General features: G+C 31.9%; 2 protein-coding genes across 2 annotated transcripts; one reads left to right on the top strand and one right to left on the bottom strand.

Annotated features, from left to right (window-relative positions):
• Positions 1–4872: 4872 nt before the first annotated feature.
• On the top strand, positions 4873–6522 carry LOC131603454 (xyloglucan endotransglucosylase/hydrolase 2). The gene is made up of 3 exons (XM_058875766.1): positions 4873–5211; positions 5611–5804; positions 5955–6522. Exons 1-3 carry the CDS (start codon positions 4927–4929, stop codon positions 6325–6327), a joined length of 852 nt encoding a protein of 283 aa, XP_058731749.1. The 5' UTR covers positions 4873–4926; the 3' UTR covers positions 6328–6522.
• A 6845-nt stretch (positions 6523–13367) lies between these two features.
• On the bottom strand, positions 13368–18566 carry LOC131603453 (uncharacterized). The gene is made up of 9 exons (XM_058875765.1): positions 17643–18566; positions 17408–17498; positions 16707–17185; positions 16385–16487; positions 15202–16292; positions 14969–15071; positions 14160–14860; positions 13880–13978; positions 13368–13795 (listed from the first exon to the last, which is right to left on the bottom strand). The coding sequence occupies exons 1-9, from the start codon at positions 18546–18548 to the stop codon at positions 13727–13729; spliced, it is 3642 nt and encodes a 1213-aa protein (XP_058731748.1). The 5' UTR covers positions 18549–18566; the 3' UTR covers positions 13368–13726.
• Between the last annotated feature and the right edge of the window lie 3085 nt (positions 18567–21651).

The following is a 21651-nucleotide window of genomic DNA, read 5'->3' as shown; positions in this document are numbered from 1 at the left end:
AAACTCTCCTAAGCTTTCCCTAAAACCCTCCTAAACATTTAAGTCTCTGACCATTCATATCATTCATATCAGCATAGAAATGTGACACATTTGTATTTGTTAGCAAGTACAATGTCATAGACCTCTTTCCACAAATTTGTTAGCAAGTACACCCTCCGGTCACTATTATAAGCAAAAAAAATGGTCTAATTCTTGGTCACTATTATAAGCAAAAATCAATTATTACTAAATCATTTAATGCTGTAATTCCTAAGATACCCCTATATTTCATTTTCCAATACTTCATTAAATTTAATAAAGAGGATATTATAGTAAATTTAATCAATGTTTTCTCCAAAATCTAAAAAGTTAACTACACTTAATTGAATTTCTTAATAATCGTGAAAACCATTTTTTTTTCTTATAAATGTGACCGGAGGGTGTACAATGTCATAGACCTCTTTCCGACGGTCTAGCTATTGAGTTTGAATGACATGTTAATATGGTATAACTTTTTTTTAATAATATTCAAATTTTCACAAACACATCATACAAACACATCACACTTACCTTGTCTACCACCCAATTTCTCCGTCCTATGATAAATTACTAACCAACCATTTTTATGTTAGCTCAAAACACTAGTTGTTTTGTTGGTTCGCGGATCACAAACATTAAGTTCAAACTATGGCTTCCATGAATTGCAAATATTCGGTAGTGTTGGCATTTTATTTGAATAAATTATTTATCATAAATAATCTTTTTATTTGTGAGAAAAATGTTAAATTTTTTTTTTTTTTTTGCACTCTAGTTTATAGAGGAATGAAGCCCTAATATTCTAGAACTCATGCCGAGAGATTATAACACTGAATAAACATTATTTCTATCAAAAATCAAACTCGATATTTTCTGAACATGTTTCTTAATAGAAGTTTGTTTATCAACTCGAACCAAGTGTTTGGTTAAAATGTTAAACTACTTTTCTTGAATAGAATATATGCTTAATAATAAATCATCATGATACACATCCATTATATTTAATTCCACAATTATTCTCATTAATTATTGTCACTAACCCACTCATTGATGCCATATACCTACTTTAATTCTTTCACCACCAAAAGCATATGCCCTAAAAAAGGATTATAAAAAAACATCTCATTATTGAGCTAGGGGTTGAAATCACATATTTTTTATGATCTATTTTTGCTTTTCATGAATGCTGTTATTCCAAGGGGAATAAGTAGCTTTCATTAATTCTTTCAAAAAAAAAGTAGCTTTAATCAATCAATGCATCTCTCTATATGTGACAATATATATCATCTATCCAACCAATTTAGTTGCATTCAGACATTTCACTTTCTATTAATTCTATACTCACATTCATCTCGTTGTAAACTTTATAATCACTTGCTACACCAAATGCTTCCATATAATATTCAATCAATTAATGCTTCTTTGTTTTCTTAGAAAACCATATATATTATAGATTATATTCACATAAAAATTGAGGTCCATTTGAGGTCTACTATTTAAATAAGGTATCATATTTTTAATGACTTTAAAGGTTGGAGATTCTGCTAGCTGGTTGCCATACTTCGATTCCCACTTTACTATCTCCCCCCATAACCAATAACTAGTCGGTGAAGTTTAATTAACATTACATGTGTATGGTTGGTGATTCTTACAATTTTGTCATGAGTCTCAAGTAGTTCATGAAACTCACTTAAAAACAAGTTGTTTGGAAGAATTGAACTTTGAACTAATTGAAAATCTCTTTATCACACATATATTATGACATGAATATATTTTTATAAATAAAGACAACTTCTATTTTATAACTCTGTTTAAGATTCAGTTTAGCATAGTTTAAATTCTAAGATAATACCATACTTTTGTTAAAATTCTGTTGAACTATCTATTATTTTATCTCTTATTATTTATATTCACACATCAAATTTAATAATGTTAAATGCGAGAGAGAGTGTTAAAAGTTGAATGTAAAAAAATAATAGGGGTGACAATAAGACATATCCATCTTTTAAATCTCTAAAAAAAATAGAACTGGACAACTGTAGTTGAGGATGTGAGTCAGACATAATTGAGAATGTGCCTAAAACATTGGTAGCTAGAATGAGAGTGCGGCAAACATGCACCTTGAACTTCTAAAGGCTAAAATTTGCAACAAAAATTTTTTTTGTTAATGTTTGTACTGACAAAAAAAAAAAAGAGGTGGAGCAGATATATTAGAAGATGCAAATCTAAAATTTCAACTCATTCCAAATAAAATACAAGTAAAATGAACATTTGTAGGATAATGATTGCTTTTATTTATAAGTATATTGTCCGATGTGGAATTCTTTACACATGTTCTCAAGTTTAAGATTAATCATTTGGAACGTGGAAATAAACGGAAGGTGATTCAGTAGCAGAAATCTAATAGATAGATGATCTATCGAATCTTAAATGGATATTTGATACTATATTAGAAAATATGGTTTGACGTAACTTATTTATACAAAATCGATTTGTAAAGTGAGAATCAATCTCACTTATACACTATACATATTCTATTTTGTTCGTGTATGTTTGGTTTCAATTTTAGAAGGGATGAAGACACTTTTAGTGTGCAAAATTAATTCAGTAATAATGATTTTAACCTGTTTGTGTTAAAGTAGAATTTATTCTGCTTCCAAAATTGATTCTATTTGAAGTTAGAATTTGTAGTTTCTGCCTCCATAATTGATTTTTGGATGAATTTTACCCTGAAATTTATTGTTTAACTAGAATTGTTTCTACTTAAAATTAGAATTTGTAGCTTCTGCCTCCATAATTGATTTTAGGGTTATTTTTAAACTAAAATTTATTGTTCAACTTATTTTTACATAAATATATTTAAACATAAAACAATTCAACTAAATTCATTTATATTAAAATTAATTCTATCAAATTTAATTTTGCTAAAATTAATTATATTCACCATCAAATCAAATATACTTTCTATATATTATCCGATGAGATGTGAGTCGTCAAATAATTTACAAAATTGAAAGATGTTAGAGTTCATGCACTTGTAATTTGTGTCATCAATAATTTGTCATGCAAGTATATATTATTTTAATATGCTTGAGAAATAAATGTAATTTTTATTATATTTGATATTTAATCCACATCCAATTTGTTGACTTGTTGTCATCATTAAAAAAGACAAATTAAAACACAAGCAACCCAAAGAGAAAGCAGAAAATGTTATCAGCATCACTGAAGTGGATAACCATGCCGTATCTTTTCATGTCTCGTGACTACATATTTTAAAATTTTAATCATCCAAAATTCAAATTCTTGACAATGAAAACTTAATAGAGTGGGCCATCTAAATTTTATTTTATTTATAAATATAAGCTTTATTTTAAGTTGAACATTTGCAGGGTTAAAATTGAACTAAATTTAAAATAACTAAATTATTATATTTAGTTAGTAAATTAAATTATTATACATAAATAGTATTAGAATTGAAATATAACTGAAACCAAACCGATTTAAAACTGAATCTAAATCGAACCAAATATAAAAATAATAAATTCTGTTAAAGATTTTGTAAACAAAAAAATTAAAAAATAGCTTAACAGTTTGGATCTTTGATAAATAGTCCGGTTTGGAAAAAATTATCATCTAACGGTTTAGTAGGGTTTGAAATTTTAAAACAGTATACCAAATCAATAGATTCAGTTCGATTTTTAGAAAATTAAAACTGTTCGATTCAGTTTGAATAAATTTTTACTATAATTTAATTTAGTTCGGTTAAATTTTTCTCACAAACATCCATGAACAGTCCTAAATATTACTCCATATAATTATTAATTGATTTAATTTAGTTTTAATTAACCATATCAAAAACTTGTTTGGTAAAAATTACAATCAAATTCTCACAACTTTCATTTCTAGGCAGCCTCATCTATAACTAGCCAATCCGGTACAAGATTTTTCACAACAAAATGAAAAATTACACAAATACATGAACCAAACCACGTGGCACCATCTTATTGGTTCTACAATTCATGATTGGTGGTCCTGTGAAGTACCAGTAAAATACTTTGATGGCTTTATTCTACTACCATACCACTTCCAGTTGGCATCCATCACCAGTTTTCAAAATAATTTTATTTTTCCAAATCATACAAAAGTGGGGTCTACCTAAAATATATCAAAACATGCTTTAAATTTTTTAGCAATGCAATTGATATAAAATAGAATCATTACTCATACTGAATATAGCATTTTGTGTAGAAACCAAATAATAACATAACCCCAAAATCCATTAAAGTATAAGGACTGCCCAAACAAAAGGTTCCAGCTTTTAAAGTTTGCTAAGCTGGCAACAGCTTTTGGACCATCCGTTCTCAAGTTATTGCTCCATCACAAGTCCCACCATCCTGCTACTCCTACCATACCACAATACCTCTCTATCTATTTGTTTCAATATTTTAAAAATTGAATTGAACTAGAGAATATATTTTTTTTAAATGTAAAGAAAAATCAATTAAATTAGATATAGTTCATTCAAATTTCAAATCCTAGTGTAATCATAATCAAATGAACCAAAGAATTCGAATTGATTTGTTTTTCTGCTCAATCAGTTGAACCGATTAAATATAATTTTATTTTGATTTTTTAATATAGGAGTAAACTTACAATATTAATACTCCAACGCTTAAATGAATAACTGAGAAAATAATTTGAATTTATGAATGAGAGAATATCTAAAAATAGCTGACTGTTCAGTTTTTCAATTCAATCAATTATACATGCTAATTTGATTTGATTTTTAAATCATTAATAACTAGTAATTTCCTTCCTCAGGTTCTCAAATCTATATATACCCCCTTTTTTCTAACACATTACATCATATCACAACAAGCAAAACTTCTCTCTCTCTTTATCTCCAAAATGGCTTCTAATTCTACTCACAATGAGTTTCATGTGTTTATGCTAATTGGCATAATGGTAACCTTTATGGTGTCTACTTGTAACGGTAGCTTCTTCCAAGACTTTGATCTAACATGGGGTGATAACCGTGCTAAGATATTCAATGGTGGCCAACTTCTATCACTTTCCCTTGACAAAGTCTCTGGCTCTGGCTTCAAATCAAAGAATGAGTACCTATTCGGAAGAATCGATATGCAACTCAAGCTTGTTGCTGGTAATTCTGCAGGCACTGTCACTGCTTACTACGTAAGTTTTTGTATCTATACACCATTTTTCATCATGTTACGTACTCTTATCAATACTATAATAGAACTATACTCATTTAATAGACTTTGTTTGAATGTTTTAGACTTTTAGCTAACTCTAGCATTGATTTTTCATGGACATGATTTATCATGTTTTTAATAAGAGAGACTATTATTGTCCTACTTTTATACTTTAGACAGCAACATTTGTTAAATTCAACTGTGCATTCACGAGTTCTAGAAAACAAGCATTTAATTTGATGTCAATAATTCCATGTCGCTTTCGTACATACTATATATATCTACGGTATGTCGCGGGTTCGAATCTGCACCTCTGCAGCCAGTCTGGTGTGCAGGCACGGACTAATATTTTAATGATTTTATATTTTCTTTGGTACAGCTGTCATCCCAAGGGCCAACCCATGATGAAATTGATTTTGAGTTCTTGGGAAACACAACTGGTGACCCTTACATTCTTCACACAAACATCTTCACTCAAGGCAAAGGTAACAGAGAACAACAGTTCTACCTTTGGTTTGACCCCACTAGAAACTTCCACACTTACTCCATTATTTGGAAGCCCCAACACATCATGTAAGTCACCGAACAACGGGTGTATCTGGTCTTTAGATATAGACCAGATACATCAGTTGTTTAGTAAATTAGTGTCTCGAGAGAGTATAGTTTAATTTATTCCATAGTTTTTTTTGGACTAATGGACTAAGTAGTTGGAAATAATTGCAGATTCTTGGTTGATAACACACCAATAAGGGTATTCAAGAATGTTGAATCTATGGGTGTTCCATTTCCAAAGAACCAACCAATGAGAATCTACTCCAGCCTGTGGAATGCTGATGACTGGGCCACAAGAGGTGGATTGGTGAAAACTGATTGGTCTAAAGCACCCTTTACAGCATACTACCGTAATTTCAAGGCCACTCAGTTCTCATCCAAGTCATCTTCAACTTCAAATTCTGATTCTGAATGGCAGATAAATGAACTTGATGCTTATGGTAGAAGAAGATTGAGATGGGTTCAAAAGTACTTCATGATTTACAATTATTGTAACGATCTCAAACGTTTCCCACAAGGTGTTCCTGTTGAGTGTAGCCACTAGGCACTAAGATAAATGTTACTACTACTTCTAAAGTTGGATTAATTATCTTAATGGCTTTGTAAAATACTATGTCTTAGATTATTTTTTATAGTTTGCTATCTACTTGTTGTTTCAATGGTAAAATCTAGTGATTTATAGTTGTTAATGTATATTAAGTGGTTATGTTCATATAATAAAAAGTTATATTCAAGTTTATATATGTTGTTCTGTAGATTAATTAATATACTGTTATCAAGATGCATAGGAAAACAAGATGCATGACAGGTTAAAAAAAAAAAAACAGGACAAGTTCTCCAGAAGTCAACATCGTTTGAATGAATCTTCTCATTAATAATGGTTTACTAACAAAATGTACAAATAGTCTTAGTGTTATGAATATTATTATGAATTTGTAGATTTGTTTTTCCTTCTTAACCTTCCAAATTCATTTTTCTTCATAAACTATATATTGTCATTCACATTTTTATTATAAACATTTCAATTCTCTTTGTATTAACATTGTAGAAACTTAAAAATATTTATTTTTCTTTAGGTGTATTCATGTTATTGTTATTGTTCATATGTTACGCTTGTGATAGTCTCGCTAGCGGTATCAAAGTATTGATAATTATCATATCGATAGAGACTTACGATATATTCAATTATTCGACGATCTATTCAAATGTAAATAAAATTTATGAAAAGGTTCAACCCAAAGTTGCATAGTACTAAAACATTTTTTGTTGTCAGTAACCTTATAGTAGGCACATCTATGTGTTTACCTAATTCATGATTCTTGAGTTGTTGGTCAGCCTTGATCTAATAAAATGTTATGGTGTGACCATTCTCTGGACCCAAAATCCTCAGATGAATTTGAAGGCTCGTGTAGGTGATCTCTTATAGGTATTGTATGATGTTGGATCCAAGTGGATGAATTCTTGGTCCACACTAGAACAGAGGACCCTCAAGACATGGTCGACAAAGTTAGGTCTTGGTTTGCTTCAATGCTCAAAGTAGAGACTTCCTTGACTTTTTTGAGTGCTAATGTGTCCCTTTCTGTAACATTTTGGTGATGGTCGAACTTCAAGTTGGAACTATCTTTAAAGGGTAGATTGTGGGTTTCTCTGGTGTTTATTTTGAATATTGACATATTCCTTAAATAGCATTCCTTGCTTAGTAGGTTTACGAGAGATTGATGTGTTGTAACCTCTTGTGTTACGTGAAGATGTCTTCTTAGCTGTAAAATAATTGCTTGTTGTCTGGTTCGGAGACCGCATGGGAATATTTTGTTAATTAACCTTTCTCTATTTTCTAGAGAACAGTAGGGTTGTCGTTCCTAGACTTTAAAGATTCTAACTTGCAAGACTATTGAGTTCGAACGTGACTCAAACTAGGGGATAAGGTGTGACCTTGAAGAAATTTGAGGTTGTGTGTGCTTCTTTCTTAGTGGTAAAATGTCCTGGTAACTTACCCCCGACCATTTGTGTTCTCCCTTATCTCTATGTAGCTAGTAGCTCAAGGTCTATAGGGCATATGTTAAGGTTCACATTTAGTGGATTCATCAATAATATAGGTGGACTATTACATTAAGAGGAATAATAATTTTGGTATCTTTACATGAGATTCGATCATTGGGTCTTTTCCAGCCTTTGAGGTCCTCACTCTCGTCGTTCGATCTAATATATTTCCTTCTTGGACATTAGATCCAACTCATTTGTCCTCTATATACTTTCATAACTTCCCTAACTTCCAAATTCATGCAACTTCTCAAATTCTCTAAGTAACTCATCATAATATTTGAGGTATCTTTTTTGCTCTATGTATTCAAGTTTATTCTTCTCCGAACTCTTAATTATATGATTTCCTCCACTATGTCGTTTTACTGTTGGAGTTCACATCCCATTGATACATAAGAATTGAAGAAAATGGAGATGAAAGAATGCATAGAAAAAAGAGAAAAAAAATTGTAACTAATTTTCAAAACTCAATTTCTCAAATCGTGAAATCTGGTAAATTTGTTACAAATGAAATTCACTTTGGGTTTATATACTAACACCAAGATGAAATGAAACACAAATGCAAAACCAAATGCAACTTAAATGAAGATGTTGAATTTGAATTACATCTAACACCATTCCTTAATTCATATCTAGCCAATTAAAATCTACAACACCAATTTGATCCCTCAAATTGATGAAGTGTTCAGTCTTGATAGCCTTGGTCAGCATATTTGCAAGTTGCTTATGAGTGCTACAGTGAACAACTTCAAGCACTCCATTTTGAACTTGATTTCGTAGAAAATGATACTTAGTATCTATATGCTTGCTTCTCCCATGTAGCGGAGGGTTGTTGGCAAGGTTTATTGTTGACTTGTTATCAATCATCAACTTGACTAGTTTGTTCACGTTGAACTTCAACTCGCGCATCAAATTCATCAGCAAAATAGCTTGACATGCAGACAATGCTTCATCGGTGTATTCAGCTTCACATGTTGACAATGCAACCACTGGTTGCTTCTTGGAACACCGAGAAATGGGAGCACCTAGATACATAGACATGTAACATATAGTGCATCTTATGTCAACTCTATCTCCACACCAGTCAAAGTATGAATATAAAGTTAGCTCAGCATCATATGACACTCCAGATGGAAACATAATTTTATGCTTCAAAGCTCACTTTACATACTAGAGGATTCTGACTGCAGCTTGGTAATGTGACCATTTTGGTTTACTCATAAATCTACTCATCATACCAACTGCATAACATATGTTTGGTCTGGTATTGAACAGATATCTCGGAGAGCCAACCCATTGTTTGAAGTTTATATCATCTACATCATTACCATTTGGATTAGAGTCATGCTTATGTTTTTTTCAGCAGGTGTGGCTGCAAACCTATTGTTCTTCAGATCAAATCTCTTCAGCAATTCAAGTTCATACTTCAGCTGATGTATAATGATTCCTTTTTTAGAGCATAGAATCTTCATCCCTATAAAATATACCATATTTCCAAGGTTAGTCATATGAAAAGCATTCATTAGAACCCTTTTGAACTTGTTTATCTCAGAACTACAGCTCCAAGTTAGCAATATGTCATCTACATAAAGACACGCTAAAATTAGATTGCCATCAGAGGTATGTTGCATGTACAAACCATACTCCATTTCACATGTTCTGAATCTCTGATGCTTGAAAAATTAATCAATTTCCATATTCTAAGCTCTTAGGCTTGCTTCAGTACATACAAAATTTTATGCGGCTTGTTCGCCATCCCTTCTTTGTTATATATCACAAATATAGGAGGTTGTAACACATAAACTTCTTCTTGCAATGGATGATGGGTCTGTAACGTATAGCCTAAATATAGTACTGCAAGTGCACAGCCTATCGAAGTAATATAAAAGATTATCGAACCACAGAGACCAATCGTCAATCTATCAACTCTATTGTTAAGGTGCTTATCTAAGGTGAAACAGGAATATTGTTGTGAGTGCAGTGCAACAAGGTAAGTGAGCGGAGTAAACAACAGTTTAAAGCGATGGGTTGAAATGTAAATCATGAAACTAGACTATGATCTAGACATGCATAAATGAAACGACTCATGGGGCAGTATTTTCTATTTGTAGCAAAGAATCAATTTAACAGGAACTTGTAGCTTTTGGCTACTAAGAACCGAATTTACTCTTTAATTTAACTTCCTTTATTGTCACATATAAAGGGTTCCTTCCGCGTTAAAGCAGTAAATCTATTTTTAAGAAATTGATAGTTTTGACTTAACAGAAAAGTGATTTTACTTGGAAAGATTAACTTAAAGAGACTCTTGGATTTTGAACAAGAGTCAGATTTCAAACCTACAAACGCGTCTGAAAATAGTTTCAAAATCGTTTTCTAAAAAGGTTAATGATTCCTATTTAACCAATCAAATCGCTTTCGCTTCTTTTGTTTGGTTAAATAATAATCAAGTCATATCTTTGATATGGACGGCTTTCGATCTTACCCAATAAACATTTAAACATAAATCGACTTAAGTTAAAAGCAAAACATCCCCAGAGTATTTTCACTAACATGACAATTAGAACACAAACATGATCACAATCATTACATTCAAACCTTTATAATTTAGCCAGACATAGTAATTGCGAGTCTATAACACATGTAGACTATGGTAAGTGCGAGTAATTAAAAAGGGTGTGAGTCTATAAATCGTGTAGACTATGGTAAGAGCATTTAGATTCTATAACACATGTAGACTATGGTAAGAGCATTTAGAGTCTATAAAACTTGTAGACTATGGTAAGAGCAAGAAAATAAACAAAGCAAGTAAATTGAACCTTACTCCGATCGGAGATTGAATCTTGATACAAAGTGAAGGCTGGTATGATAAACTTCAACCAAAGTGCTCTAAGACTCGATTACAACTCAATATACACCGTAGTAACTCCCCGATGTGAAGAGGTTACTACTTTACAAAAACTGATAGTATATGGATTAAGTTTGTACTAAGCTTGGATAAAATAACCGAAAATGAAAAACTGAACTATACGTAGTAGATTCTGGATCAGCGTAAGGACAGGAGTGCCCCTCAACTCCTTTTGAGCGAGAACCTTTTTGTGAAGGCTGCAGGCGCGGCAGCTCCACCGCGGGCGCGGTGATGAGTAACTGATGGGATCGTGTGATCGTGGCAGTTGGCTTCATGAAGGAGTGGGCCATGTCACGGCGTTCTCTATGGCCGGCACGGTGTAGGACGCCATAAGTGTAAATCTACTTGAAAAGCCCTATTTTTCTGGCGTTTTGGCTCGTTTCTTCACTAAGGGCTCCGAAAGGTCAAGAATCCTGAAAACAAAGGAAATACAAGCATAATACGAGATAATGATAATAAAAACTAAGGAAAACATGTGATATTCGAGCCAGAAACATAGTGCGATTCAGTGTGATCAATGGACCATTCAAAAAAGTATATTTTACCCCTTTTTTGCAAGTATTTGGCAATTTGTGTATAATTTACTTCAAATAACAACTGCTCTTCAGAAAGAAGGATTGGACCTATTTTAATTAGTTTGAAGTTCTGGTTAGAGGCACAAGGAAAGTGTCTTTGAAAGTTTGTGTAGTTTGGTTCGCGTGTGTCTGGAACATTTGGAAAGCTAGGAAGGACAAAAATGTTTTGCAACAAGGAATTAGACTTGGAAACGTTTGTTAAGGATGTTAAAGATTACTCATGGAGGTTGTTGTGCATAATTTATAAGCTTGAAAATCAACATTGTTCAATGGTGTTTGAATCTAAGGGCATGCCTTGTTCTTGCTGAGGTGTAATTTTCATCATGTTGGATTGGGCAGTATTGAACTGCATGATCTGGTGTCTCTCTATCTGATGATTTGACAAGTGTGGTAGAGTTGGGGCTTTGTTGTTCGTGCAGGAGTTGGTGTTGTTGTGAGGTGTACTGACTTTAGTGGAGGTTTGTTGGTAGTTCAATAGTGTAGGTCTGTTGCAGCTGGATCATTTTAGAAGTTGCACGGGATGATTATGCATCTTCTATTTTTGCAGAAATGTTGGTTGTAGTATGAGGTTGTTTGAATAGCAGTGTAACATACTCAATTTGGAGTAATATTGATTGTTTCTTTTGGTATGATCATCTGATTAGGTAGTTTATGTGGTTGCAACTTAACAGTGTTCTATACAGGTGTCTTTAGGCTTCAATTTGCTGGTGTAATTAGTTGAGTCTTATAAAATTTTATATAGTTTATCAAGGATATTGGTTTCAGTTGCAGTGCGTTGTTTTAATGTTAGTGTTATTGACATTGTGCATCAGAGGACTTAGGGTTAATATTTTATTGTATTAGTTTAAGGCATTATTTATGCTTGTGATTTAATATATTGTTTGTTGTTCCCGAAAAAAAAAACATAAGAAACATACTTCAAACTAAATTATGGATCAAATGTGATGGTGTTGGTGGAACTTACAACCACATCAATTTGAGCAAGCATATTAGATGATTGAAAGTTTTACTATTCAATTTTTACATCTTAATCAAGTTTTCCAAAAATGAAAATGTTTTGACCCCTATCATTGTTTATTTGATAACTTACCTATAAGTTATTAGATAGTCGTTAATTTGTTCGTCAGATAAAGTTATGTGGTAGTCATCAATTTGTTCATCGGATAACTTATTTATAAGTTATACGGTAAACAAACGAATGACTACCAATGAACAAACTAATGAGTACCAAAATATTTGTAAACTAGTTATTTCGTGAAGATTATAACATTAAAAAACTTGATTATAAATATTTTGACGAACATATAGTGTAACATACAGGAAAATTTGGTTGAAAGTTGTCCGATGAAGAGAAAATACATATCAAAAAATTTTGGGCAAAGTTATCTCTTGAACAATGGCATGGGTGAAAAATATTTCATTAATCAATTTCATTATGGGATAATCTTTCTAAATGTTATATCAAACCCAGAGAGGGGAACATACCTCAACCTACCCTTGTGGAATGAGCATATTTAATAATCTCATTAACCAATTTATATATAAACTACAAATCAATAATACACGTATAATTTGGAAGTACATATATAATAGAAATGAACATATCTAAATTCTAATAAAAATGATTTTATGCCAGTTAACTCCTATTTTCTTGGGTCACACTCATCAAACACATAATATTTTGCTATTGTATACGCATTTGAACTAAGTTTGTGACAACATACTTAAACATGCAGTTTGAGTACATTGCATCATTTGCATGTGATACGTGAATTGAATTTACATGATTATACTTAAATTTAATACTCATAATCTAAAAACTCAGACCCTACATACATGACACTTAACTTGAACTTACGTGAACATTATTAAATTGAGTTTAAAATGAAAGAAAAAAAAAACACAATCATTCAACATCTCAGTTTACCTATGGAATGAAATACTAATATTGCAAATGCAATGTGGTACTTCGTTTATATTTGGTTATCAGTGAGAGATAGTGAAGAATTTAAAGATTAGAAAATGAGAAGCAGTTTTTGAAAATAAATACCGCTCAAAGGACAATTTGAAAAAAAACAAATTAAATAGGTCCAAGTATCCGGAACCAATATTTGTAAGTGCTAGTTGATAATCAGCCAGAAAAATAAGTCCAATTTTCTTTGAATATGAAAATTAAATATTAACCCCTCTGTAAAAAAAAATGTATCTACAGAACACCCAAGAAAAAGTGGAATTAAAACAAATCTCTACAAGGTTCTTCTTCTCCCTGTCACTTTTTCCCCCATACTGCTTGAAATATCAAGTACCAACATAGTTCCAGGTATTTGTTTTAGTTTCTTAACATTAAGCTGAACTTGTTCCATCTCTTAGAAACAGATGTCTATTCAAGTGATAGATAGCTTAAGAGATGCAAATGGCTATTCTTATGCTTCTGGTTGAATGACTTTTTCTTCAACGTGATCTGAAAATTTAACACTTGGTGGCTGCAGACTCTGCACAAAACAAGCTAAATAAACTAATTGTTTACTTGGAATGACTATAAACTAATTGTTTATTTGGAATGACTATGCACATACCGGTGTTCTGCAATGCATGTTAAGATCATCATTCATTTGGCTAAGCCGATCCTTTGCCAGTTGTTCTATTTCAAATGCTTTCCTGCAGGCTTCTTTCACCTGAAAATATACAGATAAAAAGTCTTGATTTGATTAGTGTTTTCCTCTTATTTCTGTGCTACATTATCACTATTTTGCATGTAAAGAGGGGTAGCTCTGTACAGATATAGTTAAGAATGATAAAATGATCAGAGAAGAAACATTAAAACCAACAGAAATTGAAAGATCGTGTAGTACTCACCTGGCTTCCATCAAAAACAGGAGTGTCACTGACACCATCATTATTAATATTACTTTCTAAAATGTTTCTGAGATGGGATAGTTCCTTCATAAGGTCTTGGGCAACCTCATCAGCATCTAGCATCTGGTTTCTAGAAAATTCAAATGCTCTTTCTGCATGAAGGCGAAAAGAAGCACAGTTTAAACATGTGCAAAGCCCTCGGCATCCTCTGGGGTTTCTTCTCAAAATTCCTTTTTGAGAACCAACAGTGGGGGCACTAACTTGATCTGAGACTTTCAGTTGGGACAAGCTCTGATAATTTCCAAGTGTTTCAGGTGACCTCTCCTCAGTAGACAGGGCAGGTGTAGCCTCTTTTTCTCTAGTGTCAACTTCATCAGCTATAGGCCTTAAAGGGGTGGTTAGTAAATCTCTCGGAACAGAAATTGGTGAACTGACAAAGTTCTCCAGCTTGTCAAGTCCATTTGATACGATCTGTTTATCTGGCAGTTGAGATATTGGGCTTGAACTATCATTATTTAAATCACAAGTATGCAACTCTGTTTCTTTCTGAGCACCAGAATCACATGTACTATCATCCATAGGAACACAGTCATTTGAAGCACTTGTCCGATTTACTAAAAAGTTTGAAACTGAAATTGGAACAGCTGGAGCATGATCTAAAAGCTTCTGAACTTTTGGGTGATGATCATTATTTGAAGCACCTAAAAGTTGTAAATTTAGTTATAAACAACAGATGCCAATTATAAAAACTCAAATTGAACATTTTTTACAAAACCATATCTTTCAATACAATAAGAACTGATACTTACAGGAATTAGACTTTACAGTTTCCAAGAAAATTGGAAGCAATCTTTTATAGTTGAAAGACCCAACATGTTTAAACAACTTCGTTCGTGGACAACGATTTAGAACCTGTTCAAAAGACTTGATCAAATATACTTTTAAGAAAAAAAATTAACACAACAGGAAAAAATATTATAATATCCAGAGGATAAAAACTTAAATTTTTTTGGATATATTATTAAAACATTGAAGTCCTTACCGGTGTGGTCTTGGATTCAGATCCATTTTCAATCTCACGAACAGAACTAGCATTTTTGTTGTTGCTTCCTTTTGAAGGCATCTTTGAGGCATAAACTAGGCCATTCAGTAGACTTCCTGAAGTGTCACCGCCATGTGCTGCAATGTCTGGTATCTCAGGTTTATCAGAGATAATCTTCTGTGATGGTGGCCTAGGTTCTTCATTTGAGATGTTGACACAACTTAAAACAACAGCATCGTCAAACTTCCTAATTGCACAGCTATTTGTTTCCTTCTCCTCTGCAATGTCTTGTAGCTCTGGTTTATCAGAGATAATCTTCTCAGATGGTTGTATAGGTTCTTTTGAAATACTGACACAACTTAAAACCACATCATCATCAGTTTTGCTAATTGCATGGCTGCTTGTTTCATTCTCCTCCACATCTAGCATATTATGATCCAATTGACTTAGACTCTGACCCTGAGGAGGACAGCTGCTAACAGATTCCAACTTCTCCAGATTCACTAACTCCTTACTTTTATCATATCCAATAGTGAATCCTTGTTCTTCACTTGAATGATGCTTAAATGGAAGGCTGAAGATATCATCATTAATATTAGGCAAGTTTTGGTCTTTGGGTTGTGACTCACTAAAGTGCTGCTCGGATATAGTGGTGTGCACTTGATTAGGGCCATCATGGTTAGCAGCATTGGTGACAATCTTAGAACAGTGAAAATCCCTCATTACTGAACAAGGATCAGTCTTTGATTCACTCAAGCACTTGTCTTTTGAAGAAATTGCAGCCTTCTCAGAGTGTGCCTGAACGTGGGACTCAGATAAGCACTCCTGGACTGTTTCGTTTGCATCCAATTGCATTGGCAATTCAGAGAAGTCTTGGGAAGATGCCAATTCTGGAAGGTTGCCATGAGTTAACATATTAGCAGGATTAACTAAGATGTTGCTTGCCGAAGCATTAGAGTCAACTTTGTCTTGCATTGGGACACTGACTGTCATTTGCATGTGAATAGAAGCTTCTTCACTTTGAGATGGCAAAGGAAGCTCCTTTGAATACAAACCCACATCTTGAGTCTGGTCACCAAATTTTGATGTACCTGCAAAATCAGCTAGTTCTTCATTGTCCATTTCTAACTAAAATCTAATGTATTTAACTTATATTGCATAAGCAGCTGAAAACAGTAGTTACCAGAGTCGTCTTTAGTAAGATTGTTCAGAAATGGAAGCAACCTTCTATAGTTGACTGAACCTGGGGTTTTGACCAGCTTCCCGTGCAAATAAGGTCTACGCGCCTGCAAAGACATCCAATGTAACATGGTAAATCTAAGTTACCAACAGAAGTAAAACCATGCATATGTATGTATTATCAAAAGTAAATAGAAACGGTATTAGAAAGTTCACTGCTACTAAATTGAAAGTTTAAACATCTCAACACCCCTCAAGACCAGAACCAAACTGTCTACCCTATAATTGGTTGAAAACAAAAATTTGAACACATGCCAGATTCTTACATGTTTACTCTTAAGAGGTTCGTTGCTCTTGTCAGCTTTGGGGCACATATCCTTTGCCACACTCTGCGTTTGGTCTATATTGAGAATTGAAGTATCATATATCTCAGCATCATGGGTCGTTGGTATAGAATCTTTATTCAAAACGCCAAGCTGCTCTGAGGCACAACTATTGTGGTTAGTAGCCTTAGCATTACCAACATCTCTAGCACCAAGAAAACCTGCAGCTGGATCCACCTTTGAATCACTCACAGTTTCACCATCCACGGATGGCCTGGATAAACACTCACCATTCACTTTAGCAGTATTTAATTGCATTGGTGAAGAAGTCAGTTTTGGCCCATTAGTATCGAGCAAGGTGCAACTATCAGTCATAGTTTCTGGTTTAGAAGCTTCGCGATTATCAGACAACAAAGGAAATTCAAGCCCCGGTGCATCCATAACCTTCTTATCTTTGAGGCAATGACCCGAGTTCAGTATACCTAAAAAATTATAAGCCAATTGGTTTCAATGCACATGTCAGACTAAATCATCATCTATATTCTACACAATTCAATATACAAATAATAAACGATTCTCTGCATGAAACAATTTTCAAAATTATATCTAAAGCCAATTAATTTCATCACACCTATCAAGCTAAATCATGAACTAGGTTATGCAATCAATAAATATTAAACCATTTCTCTGCATCAAATAATTACCAAAATCATCTCCCATAACCTCCATTAGCCTTCTGTAATTGACTGAACCTGGAGCTTTGAATAATTTCCCTGGTAAACGTGGCTTGAGTATCTACACAAAGATTAATATCAACAAGCAGCACAGGTGGTGAAACTATAGACAACAAATTCCAGAGCAAAGAGTATTTTGAACAAAAATGTCTAACTAACTCATAAGATACAAGGAAAATAACTTGAAATCGCTACTCGAACTTACAGATTTGCTCTTGAGAACATGACTATATAACTGGCAATCTTTGGAACCAGAAAAACCCTTGCCTGAATTTTCCCCTGCATTAACAGCAAGAGGAGTATCTTTAACACAGAGAGCCTCTTCAGTTTTCCTCGCATCTCCGTTAACTTCCAAATTAATACTTATCACAGCATCTGGTGGTGTCGTTTGTACTGGTTCTTCACCCAAATCATCAATCTTCTCCAAACAATAGCCACCATTTCCTTCATCAATTTGCTTGTGAACTTGCAACTTCGGACTTTCACATGACGATTCAGTGTTTCCCCGGTTGAAATCCCGAGGTTCACATGTAAGCCCTAAAACTGGTACCTCAGTCAGTGAGACCCTCCCATCATCAAGTGCGTCGCCGTTATCAGCAAATTGCGATTGAAACCCTAACTCAGCTACTTCCCTGTCAGAATCAACAACACTCCCATTGGACAACGCACTTCCGATCCGATCGGAGCAAGCACCAGCACTAGACAAAAACGAGTAAACTCGTCTCATGCGAAGATCCTTCGCTGTAGCACAAGCTAGGTCACCGTCGTCAAGCTTCGCTTTCTTGCAAAGATCCTTCACGAGATCTTTATCTTCTGAATCCGATTCGCAATATTCCTTGCAAATATCCTGAATGAGAGATTTGTATTCCGATTCGGAAAATTCTTGTGTTGCATTGTTTCCAGCAAGATGAACGGGAACGTGATAGAGTTTATCTTGTGTTGGAACTGGAACTGGAACGGGATGTGGTTCCGCCTTACGCCGGACGGGATCGTGGCGGATCTGGCCGGAGCGGCTCCGGTGTAAGAGGCTCTGGGCTCTGCTGCGGGTGAAAGTGGAAGAGGGTGGTTGAGATGTGTGGTTTCGTTTGCGGGATTTTTGAATCACCTCCATGGCTGCTGCGCTCTCGAGTCTCGGTCCTATGTGTGGGACTTGGCGCTCTTTTTTATACGTACAAAGTGTGATGGCGGGAACGAGGGCTTTGTTGGCGGGAAAATAGTGTGTCCCGTTAATTCCAATTTTCTTTTTCATTTTGGTTCGTTCGTTTTCACTTGAGAAATCAATTTAGTGATTTACCATTATGTTCTTTTTCTTAATTTTTTTTATGAGGATGCGTTAAATTTTTAAATGGTTTTTAAAGAGTTAAAATAATGTTTAATTAAATATGATTGACAGTGTACAAATATTTTAGACCGTCATGCATCCCCTCTTTTCTCTTTTTAAAATTAAAAAAAAATAATGCTGCATTAAATTAATAAGTTTAATAATTAAGTATACTAAATTAATTTATTATTATTAATAATAAACTATATTTAAATTTTTAGAGGGTTGTTTTTTAAAATACCTCAAAACTACATTAAATTGATTAGTTTAATAATAATATAATATCAATTTGTTGTACCAAATTAATTTAATAATATTATAAATAAAGTTTGCTTAAATTTTACCATAATTGAGAATATTACCGGGCCCGTCCTCAAATTTTAAAGGGGTCTAATTTTTTTTTAATAATTAGATAAAAAATATTAAAAATAAATAAAAAGAATAAAAACATAATATTTATATAAAAATTTGTAATTTAAATGATACATTGAATTTTTAGTGTTTTGTTTGATTAATATACAATTGTATTTTTGATATGTTATTTTTAATTATAAAAAATAATTTTATTTTTAAAATTAAACACATTTTTTAATTTAAAATAGATTCCTTGAATTGATTGGGTGGACCCTAAATATCATTATTGTTAAATATTAATATTCTTAAGTGGAATATAACAGAACAATGTCTCACGATAAAACTAAAATTAACTTTGCCTATAATTTTGAAATTGATCAATTCTTATATAAATTATTTAATTTTCTTTTTGTACAAAATTATTTAATATATATGTCTAGCATGAACCATCAAATAGGTGATTTACCGGTGAACCAGTTTTGTACACCATAAGATTTACCTAAAAAATAATTAAAGGTATGGATGGGTTTAAAACAAAAAGGAGAACATGTGTGTATTTTTTCACACAATCCTTACTCCACCCTCTTTCTCTCCCAATCATATCCCTCAACCTGTACTTTAACTTCTTGCAAAACCCAGTAAGTCTACTGTCTCGTCAATGATACGTCCAAACCTCTTTCTGTTTAATGGGACAAATTTTTGAGATGTTGATAGTTCTCAAATACAATGATCAATATTTCAATCTCTAACGATGAAAAACAAAATTGAAATCAAAATATATAACTAAGATTTCATTTTAACATAAAAACATTTAATTAGGATTTCTTATATTTAATTTTCATCACTGTCGTTTATTATCATCCACTTCCATTTCCAAAAAAAGATGAAATAGAATTTTGATTTTAAGTCTTATTTTATTTTATATAACTCTCATATTGAGAAAACATGTTTCAAAAAGTGTCACTAAATTTGTTTAATTCAATGTTGCAATGAAGATTGGTTGGAGATGATAAGATAAGGAAGACAAAAGGTCTTTGTAATGGTGGGTATATATGCAAGTTAGAGAACACAGAAAGAAAAAGGAAGAAAAGGTTAGAAGAAAAATAGATATAATTTGGTATGTACGGTGTATAATAATATTAGTAAACTAGATTAATCTAACCACTCTTATTTGTTTTTGAAGTGGTCCACTAGTGAGGGATTTGTTAGAGTCCTCGTCTTAGAAGTCACCTTTAAATAAATATATCTTAAAATGGTATATATATATATATATATATATATATATATATATATATATATATATATATATATATATATATATATATATATATATATATATATATATGAAATAAGAGAAAAGGGGTGATGCACTGACAGTGTAAAACCAATCACCACACATGTATCCAATTAAACATTTTTTTATTTAAAAAAAACTTAATGACATGACACTTTTATGATTTTCTATTGAATGATAGTGTAAAATTATTTTACACTCTCAGTGCACTACCTTTTAACTCATGAAATAAATATTTATAATTAAATTATTACTTGACATTAACATTTTTTAACGTAGTTAACATAAAATAAAAATGAGAATAATTATAGGGAATTAAATATAACTTTGACAAATTATTTATTTGAAAATAAATCATTTAAAAAATCGTTGGAAAATACAAAAGTGTATGTGGATAGTTGTCTATAAATAATTAGTTAAAATTAATATTTTTTAATATTATTAACGGAAAAAATGAAAATTATTATATTACACAGTATAACTTTTTTAAGTCACTTTGATGAAACTTACAAAGTTACAATTCACACACTAAATAGATTAAATAAATCTTACTAATTGAGTTATTAAATTCAATATTTTTTTAAATTGAAATGTGAATAATTATAATATAAAAAAAATTTAAAAGAATATTAACTATAATATGTTTTTGATATAGTATATACATAGAACACAAATGAAAATAAATTATAATTCACAAACTATATTTTTTTCATACTTTGATTTTATCAAGTTGTTTTTTAAATAAAAATAGGAACACACAATTTTTATCTTTAATAAATATTTATCACTAAATAAATAGTTAAATTTAGAAGAAAAAAAACTTAAAATATCCTTCACATAAAAATGATATTTTGTTTTGGCTTTTTTTAAAAATAATTTTTATAGTGTTGCATAATGTTATGAAAAAAAATTTATAAAAGAAACTTCTTATAAAAGCTTTAAATAAAAATTTAGTTAGAATAATTATTTTTAAAATGTGATTTTACGTATTTCATCTATTTATGAAAAAAAAATTGGATATCAAAATTTCAAAAAATCAATTAGTTTTGAAACTATTTCAAATAGATTTTCATACCGATCATTTTTTAAATACAATTTTTAAAAAAAATTACCATTTTAACTAAGTTTTGGTCTTCCATAATATATATTTATGTTATACGATGTCAAAATTAGTGTTTCATTTTAGAAAAAATAAATATAAAAAAATATTTTGAAAAACAGTTATAAAAAATCTATTTTTAAAGT

The sequence above is a fragment of the Vicia villosa genome, linkage group LG5, assembly GCF_029867415.1.
Source record: "Vicia villosa cultivar HV-30 ecotype Madison, WI linkage group LG5, Vvil1.0, whole genome shotgun sequence".
NCBI lineage: Eukaryota > Viridiplantae > Streptophyta > Magnoliopsida > Fabales > Fabaceae > Vicia > Vicia villosa.
Note: the sequence above shows the minus strand (reverse complement) of the source record. Positions and strands in the feature narration are given on the sequence as shown.